The following is an 8999-nucleotide window of genomic DNA, read 5'->3' on the forward strand; positions in this document are numbered from 1 at the left end:
CATGATGCACTTTACATTACCAATTAGGACCCTTCATGCACTATACTGTGACTGGACAGTAGAAATAGCAAGATCTATAATCACCTGAACCTGGAGCAACAAGTAGCTTAATTACTAGGGGTGTATGTCAGGCCTGGAGTTTTTGCTCATCTAGCCACGCAAATGTAGTCAAATGCAAAGATGGCTATTGCATGTTTTTTTCCCCAGTGTCATTGCCTAAATGTTCCCTTGAATCATAATTAATGTGGTATTCACACATGGAAATCAAGCCCATCCCAGTTAATGACCAAGAGACGTCCACTCCCATCGCGACCCATTATTTAAACCAGGTCTTCATGCAGGGATAGGACAGACAACTCCTCCACACCTTGTCTCTATAGCGCAGGCAACGGCATGACTGAACTACTTTGACTCTCTCTCTCTCTCTCTCTCTCTCTCTCTCTCTCTCTCTCTCTCTCTCTCTCTCTCTCGCTCGCTCTCTCTCTCTCTCTCTCTCTCTCTCTCTCTCTCTCTCTCTCTCTCTCTCTCTCTCTCTCTCTCTCTCTCTCTCTCTCTCTCTCTCTCTCTCTCTGCATTGATGAGTAACAACAGCGTTGGTCTGTCCACCGTGTTGCCTCTCACTAACTTTGGCAATGTGATGATGTTCCTCTTCAGTGTAGCTCTGGCGGCTGCAATTATTTCCCTCAACATCTCGGTGTTTCTGTCGATCACGATGAACAAAGCGCTGCGCAGCGAGAACCGCTTCATGTACATGCTGAGTACTTGTTTTAGCGACATTTGCTCCGGCGTGTCTTATTATTATGTCGGCGTCCTAGATGTGAGGGACAATTATAATTCGCCAAACAGAACGTTCTACATTGCTCCTACGTTCCTGGGGCTGTCCTACATGGCTATACTGGCAGCCCAGGCCGACAGGTATCACGCAGTGACAGTGCCTTTCAAGTACACCCAGAGAATGACCCGAAACAGGACACTGCTGGTGATCCTAGCCTACTGGCTCTATGCCTTTGTCATTGTGGCGGTTAACAATCTGGTGCCGGTGGGGGTCGCCAAAAGAGTCACCGGCATCGGGACGTTTGTTGGCAACATATTCACGGTGATCATAATGATCGGGCTGAATATTAGACTGTTCTTCATAGCCAAGTACCAGTTGGAAAGGGAACAGCCTTCTGTTGAGAGAGAGAACAAGCGCTCATCTATCTATCTCATTATAGTGGTTGCTGTGTTTTTCCTGGGGGCATGGTTACCCATATTCCTTCATATTATTATATGTAATTTTTTGGGTTCCACGTGTTATTCGTTTAAGAACGAAGGCACAGACCCTCTCCGAATTCTACCACGAATTAATGCTGTTCTGACCCCGCTGCTGTATATCAGAGGCTGCACTGCGCTCAGGGCGACACTGTTCGCCACGATTTGGAGACCTTGCTGTAGAAGGAGGTAAGGGGAGATTTGGGCACGTTTATTCAACTAAAAAGTCGTTCTTCCTTCCAAGTGGTACATTCGTTTTTTTACAAAAAGTTATTTTGAAGGCACCAAAATATGTAAAATACTCAAAACTCACAACGAATTAATTGCCAGTTGTTCTTTGCCAAGTTTTGTGCGCACATTATATATGGAAACGATCAAATATCACACCCTAACTTATGCTCTCAAAACGACACATGGCTGACAACTTTTTCTTATTGCTTAGCCTACATTGATTTATGCCCTATTGCATATCCATAATTGCACGCGGATTATATCCTGCCTATGTCAATAACGCAATTTTCGTTCAGATAATTGAGTGGTAGCATTCTAAAGATAATTTCTATCTTCAAATCAAATTTGCCTCCTTTGTTAAGTGACGAAATCATGGGATAACGCATTTTCTTTATCACAGTGTAATTAAGTCAAGTAGTAATTGTCTGTATCTATTTCAGTTAATTTATTATCTTTTAACGAGTTATGGTGGACCCCCCCCCCATTAATTAACTTGTTTCACCACACTTTGGCGTCAAAGTGGTAGTCAATACTATACTCCATTTCCTGACAATGACCCGAGGACAAACCGTTTAACGTTTGTGCTCTTGTATCCCCTTTTACCTCCAGCGTGAATCCGGGAGTGCAAGGACCTGGCGCCACTGGAGGTCTGGTCGCTACTGTCTTCAAGACGTGACGTGTCATTTAAAAAGAACATTCAAGAGTGAAGAATATGGCTCTGAAAAGTGGAGGGTATATTAAAGTTAATTTGATTATCCAGTAAGGTCAGTGTTTAATAGCCTACAGTCCAGTGACAGATATCAAGCTATTGAGTAAAAATGTAAATCGATTTTACATGTGTTTACATGTTTACAATGAACATTAAATCACCACAACACTATAGGCCCCTATGGAAAGTTAGCCTAATTTTCGCACATAAAAGTTTGGATAAAGTTAGATCCGAACCCAGTTGGGTGAAAACGTTAACTTCAAGCCTTATTCATCTCCGTTATTTGAACAAATAGGCTAGGCTATGAATATGTCATATTGGAGTGATTTTGAGTGAATCAAGCAAAGTGAGTGTGAGATGCCAATAAGCCTTAACAGACATGTTCTTTATTTCTCTGCCTAATTTTCTATAATAATAGGTCTAGAACAAGATGACAGAACAAGCTTCACTGAGTTGCATTTTACACAAGCTTCACTACTGCAATTCTGAAGAAAGGAAGTTCTTCCGTTAAAACAGGGAATGGACATCGATACTTTTAATTGATTAATTAATAAGTATTATTAATTAATAATTAATGATTCATATCACAATCACAATTTCATAGTTTATTGTATTTGTTCATTTCTGTGTTTTTATTTGTGTGAGGATAGAATGTCCCAATGTGTCAGTAACATGGAAAGGTCTATGTACAAAATAAAATAATGTATGCTAGTTGAATAACAAATTGTGTAAAGGTTGAAATATGTAATAATATAAATAATAAATAATAAAATCTATCGACTAAAATGTTAATTTGGAGTTCATTAAGTTTAATTGTCCTGTTGACCTATTGAATTAGGCCTATCATGATTTCTTTTTCTTTTCTGAAGCATTCAGCAGCTGCAGCTTTGTCAATACATAGTTTAGAAAAAGCCTAATCCTCGATATTTCATATTGACTAGCCTACATGGGTTTTCTGATGTTTTTTTTTCTGTTCCAGCTTTGAAGGCTGTTGGAATGTTTAATGGCGAGGTGCATCCTCGTTTCCTTCCACTTCGCCTACCCTAGCTGATATCGTGCAGTTTTCATAGCAACCGCGGAGTGTCAGGAGAGGTCTTTGGCCTCAAGCCATAAACCGACGACTCCTTGAGCCATCCATGGAATGTGAACTTTAGTTATCCCATGTCCACGAATTATTCGCACAACGCATGAAAGGCGATCCCTTGAACACACAACTCAAAATGACATCGCCTGTAGCCTGCACCTCACAACACTCTACAACCTGTATCATATTTTATTCTTTAGATAGCCAATAGAGAGATAGCCAATCAACAATCAAATTGATGATTTGAACCAAACTTTGACCAGACCATTACGCAGTCACCAAATTCAAGCAATGGACAGTTTGGGGGATTTAGGGATTTCACACACAGGGCCAAACCCAACCATACTGTGCTTGGTCGGTATATGTTCATTTCACATTGTCCCTTTGCTGCACTATTTCAGCAACTATGGTGGATGAGTAATCAGGCTAGCCCACTACAGCTTAGCTCGGTCCTGCTCAGTTGTGTGAAGTAGGGTATAGTGGTACAGAAATGTATTTCTAGGGTGCGTTTACCTAGGCCTACAGTGGTCATTGGATAGGTGGAGGGGCCTATGGGCTAAGAGGAGGGGGCCTATGGGCTAAGAGGAGGGGGCCTATGGGCTAAGAGGAGGGGGCCTATGGGCTAAGAGGAGGGGGCCTATGGGCCAAGAGGAGGGGGCCTATGGGCTAAGAGGAGGGGGCCTATGGGCTAAGAGGAGGGGGCCTATGGGCCAAGAGGAGGGGGCCTATGGGCTAAGAGGAGGGGGCCTATGCCTATGGGCTAAGAGGAGGGGGCCTATGGGCTAAGAGGAGGGGGCCTATGGGCTAAGAGGAGGGGGCCTATGGGCCAAGAGGAGGGGGCCTATGGGCTAAGAGGAGGGGGCCTATGGGCTAAGAGGAGGGGGGCCTATGGGCTAAGAGGAGGGGCCCTATGGGCTAAGAGGAGGGGGGCCTATGGGCTCAGAGGAGGGGCCACTAGATTACCTCACTTCCGTTCGGAACATCTGGTGCCAGGGTATCCAGTCCCTTCTTGAATATTTTCCATGGGAAGCAGCAAAGCCTCAATCATTTCGGACGTATAGGCCAATTCATTCAAACCAAACGAACAACCGAATCAATGCAAAAGTGCAGTGTCACAACGTAGGCCTACGTGAGAATGAGCGGCGTGGAAGATGCTACATGGATGCATAATTAATTATGCTAATAGCCTAATAGCCATTGATGTTTCAACTCAATTTTTGTACCGGTGACTTGGTGTAGGTCGGATGCATCTTTTCCGACAGTAGATGAAACAGAAATCACATAGGCCTAACCTAGACATTTAGCACTTTGTGTAGAAGGCCTACTAACTACCGTAATCATTAGAATACTTTTCTCAATGTATCATTAGAATCTCTTGATGGCTAAATGGCTTGATTTGTTTGAAGCTATTAAGATAATGTAGGTCCAGGCCTACACGTTTTAGGCTTAATACGCCTAATAAACTGTCATTAAACCTGTGTATTTTGCAGAGCAATCCCAGTATAAACACACAATGATGTAATTGTTTGTGTTTATGTTGTTGACCAATATATCGGGCAGCGATTAGGACATGGACTGCGAGATGTAATAGGCTACAACACGCAATTTCGCAGTAGTCTGTGTCTGGAATACATTATCAGGACTGTTACGCGGAATTGGGAAATGGTGATGGTGTTGATAAATCAGTCGGTCCACAAACCCCCTTCATGAAATGAGGAGGAAAGAGCCCGATGTTTTCTCCAGTTTTCTACGCACTCGGTTGGCTTCTATTCAAATTTGGGTCAGGGGTGAGAAAGCCCAACGTCACAAGCTTGCAACATGGCGTCCCGAAGGCTGTGAGATGAGCAAGAGGATGGTACATTGAGAACGCTCCTACCGATGTAATAAGGTATCTAAACGACATTTGTCTTATTGTCCGAGAAGTGTGATAGTATTACGGCACAGGTTTATTATTCATTGTGATCGGATAGATGTCTCACTTGCGGGGAAAATCGCAAGGATATTCGCTGTTGCGGTGGCTTTCTATCGCGTGCCAACAAAAAAGGGGCTTCGCTTCCAGTGTAGCGCCTGGTGCATATTCTCATTCTGGCTCTACCAGCTTGGCAAGATGTGAGCTGGCGTTTTCTCTCTGCATGAACAGCTTTTTGCAAACCGTCGTTCAGTTTAACATGTTCCCCTCACTCTTGCTACAATGTTTACATAGACTATCTATTATTTGCCAATGTTTTGTGCCGCCGGGGATACGACTATTTGCAAAGGCTTGGGTGAACTAGGCTGGCAAAGCACATTATTATGCCTAAAGAAAGGAGCTACCCCCAAGCGATTCAAGTGTACCTTGCTTAGGCTACTCCCGTCATTCTTCTCCCATTTGCACAAGTCTATTCATTCTCATAGCCTTTTTTTTGTCATTTAGTGATTTAGATTTGATACCCGTTTCATCGTTGGATTTCTCATGAATAGTTTTGAATTCGTCGCCTACTTTGTTGTTGAGCGTGACACATTTTATGGACGCGACTCTTTGATTCAGGTACAGTGGACAGTTTATTTAAGGAATCATGTACATTACATCTGGTTTATTCAGACGAGCGTTTCATCCCTGTGTTTTGGCCTTGCCAGATTGCATGATTTCAAAGCCAACCACGGCTTATTTATCTTACACTTCATTGTTTACGTTTTATCGTCGATATGGAGTTTGTTGAGCACACGCATCCCGCAGACCGTGTTGTGGCGACACTATGGCACATTTATGAATGAGAGCGTATCGTAGAATCCCTCGGTGTGTATCAATACGCTGTGGTCTTCATGGGACCAGTGACTACTTTATGTCCACACGCATCGACTAGATTTATAATACACCACGGATCAGTATTGTTACATTGGGACCATATACATATTCCGTTGTGGCCGTGCATCGAGGAGAATGTTGTAAAATGTCAGATTCAGATTCAGATAACGTTTATTGCCATTATGCTTGACACATATAGGAATTTGTTTTGGCATTTACAGAAGGTGCATTTATGCTTTTTTCACATATACATGAACAAAACAAGTAAAAATACAAATGCAAAACAGGCAAAAACAGGACACAGGACAGACAGTGCATGGACAAAATGTGCAACATCCAAACATTAAAGGAATATTATACATATATGACACTGAATAACAATCAACGGATTAGTTTTTGTTGAAAACTATGATTTTTCATGCTGTTTTATTTCGTTTTTATAAAATCCCATAAAGCTTAATGTGTTGTTGCTAGTTGACTCTTTTGACCTGGCCTCTGGGGCGTGTACAGGTGTGAACTCTGCTGCTTGCCTGTTCAGGTGACTGGTGTTGTTTAAGTACCAAGGGGCACAGAGATAATCAGTCGCAGGAATGTCAGTTATGTAGGGTCTGTTTTCATTGTAAGCACATTTTTTCACTGACACTTCACTATGTAAAATGCCACACTGCGAAAAGGTTGCATTTCAGTTGTATTTTTTAAAATTAATTAAATATATTCAGTTGTGACACAGACAGTGTAGGCAAGTGAGAAGTTGGCCATCATTTATCCTCCCTGTTTCTCTGTACTGGTGATTTTTAGATTGTATGTAATGTAATTATGTCAAATACTGGGATATAGGGATATATCTTATTCAAAACACCTTTGCCTTATACAGCCTCTATGAAGCATCAGTGGCATGGCTTACATCTTGATCCTTAAATGATCATGTGATTAGTGTCAGCTTCTGAGTTTAGTTCTGAATAACATGGAAGGTTTGGATGACGGTGACATAATGGACAGTTGAGGCCTGGGGATGTAATGGAGTTGTGTGCTCTACCCCATGATCACACACACACACACACACACACACACACACACACACACACACACACACACACACACACACACACACACACACACACACACACACCATGGATTGTGTACATTGTGGTCAAGGCTTATGGTAGTGGTGTGGGGCCAGTGCATAAGAAGGGTACTTAAGTTATATGTTCTGCTGACATGTTGGGCTGGGACTTAGCTTATGGATTGTGTTAGTCTGGCATATGCATATAGGTCTGTCTGTTCTGTTACGTTTGTTCCTTGGTAGTTTGTTTTGTTGAGTGGCTAAACCTCCTCAAGGCAGGGTTGTTGTTTTTTAGGGAAAAGAAACAGTTCTAGGAATGTAGTACTGATAGCCTGCAGGGTGTTCAGTGTTTGAAGGCAAGGAGAGAGGTCGATCTGGAAGAGTGGGACCATACAGGATTCTTAACCAACATGCCCTCTGTCCTTAGCTGTGGATAGAACTGATCATGTGTTTAACACACACACACACACACACACACACACACACACACACACACACACACACACACACACACACACACAGTCTGAGTGATGGTTGTGATTTGTGATGTGAATTTTTTTTATGAACACTGATCCTCCTACACTTTATCTCCATTGAAGTGGACTGAAAACAACCAGTTTGTGATTGTAACATTGTTGATATCTTTAGCTGTCATCTTATGATGCAAACTGTTATCGTACTAGCTAGTTTTGAAGCAGCCTTCTGGTGTCTGACTGGGTGGATGGAATTAGGTGCCTGCCAATTGTTATTGAGGCCTGCAGTTCTTTCTTAGTACTAGTGGCTATAGCTAGTGGAAGGTACAGTGGTTCCTATTGCTACTATACTATTACTATGAATCTATTCCTATGAAATGTGAGCCTGACCTCTTTACAGACGGTGCTTGAGACCCATGTACTAAAGGTGTTGAAGATAGTAGCGTATGTATTCTGTAGCTGACTGTTCCTGTAACCTATGTTTGCTGTGTGGAAAGGGTTAATGGGGAGGGGCTCAGGGGCAGTCTGTGTCACGCTGCTGAATTGGCTTTCTATATGAAGATAACGTGTGTGTGTGTGTGTGTGTGTGTGTGTGTGTGTGTGTGTGTGTGTGTGCGCGTGTGCGCGCCATATCCCCTTTAGGATACCCTCAGGAGGTTGAGACCCACACCACAGCAGAAAAATCAAGATATAGTTTGTGTTATACAGGTGATGGGAATTGACAGTCCACTTTTTGGGAGTTGTGACCAGATGTCATAGGACCTACACCATAAGATACTTGACTAATTTTGATTACAAGGAAAACGTTTTTCATTTAGGTTTGAATGAGCCTTTAAGGAAATTGTCTTTATAGTAGCAGGGCAGGGCTGGGGGTTAATGTATGTGTGTGGGGCAGAATGGTAGGAGGGTGCATGGCAGGGGTGTAACGGTACCCAAAAATCACGGTTCGGTACGTTTTCGGTACAGCAGGGTAAAAATGATCACAAAACATAAAATTGCTTTTTCATTAATTTTTTCATTATTAAACAGTGGTTTACTGAATAAACAATGTTCAGAAGGTCTGTCAATAATGCTGAAACCAGCTGTAACCTACTAATAAAAAAAGAAAATTTACTGAAAAGTAAATCAAAATAAATATTCTCTCAAATAAACAAATATTTATTATAAAAAATAAGTCGTGGACAACTGTAGTTTTTTCTTGTTCATAGTGGCCTCGTAAGAGCTGGTATGATTTGCTGCCTGAAATGCGGACGAGGGGGGCTCGATTACTTTCAACGTGTTTAAAACCTGTGTTCTCGACAAAGGATTATGGTTGCATATCTGCAGCTATAAAAATACCTATGGCGTTTGTTATTGCTTTGGCCCGGTCTGAATTGTTAGTGAGAGGCTGCTTAAATTCCATG

At 42.3% G+C, this 8999-nt stretch overlaps 1 protein-coding gene across 1 annotated transcript; it reads left to right on the forward strand.

The window, feature by feature from the left end:
- Nucleotides 1-577: 577 nt before the first annotated feature.
- LOC308157672 (uncharacterized protein) lies at nucleotides 578-1444 on the forward strand (the record flags this gene model as incomplete). Its single annotated transcript, XM_080531274.1, has 1 exon — nucleotides 578-1444. The coding sequence occupies one exon, from the start codon at nucleotides 578-580 to the stop codon at nucleotides 1442-1444; it is 867 nt and encodes a 288-aa protein (XP_080387400.1).
- Nucleotides 1445-8999: the final 7555 nt, after the last annotated feature.

Source organism: Nansenia antarctica, assembly GCF_963989245.1.
Source record: "Nansenia antarctica genome assembly, chromosome: 5".
Classification (NCBI taxonomy): Eukaryota; Metazoa; Chordata; class Actinopteri; order Argentiniformes; family Microstomatidae; genus Nansenia; species Nansenia antarctica.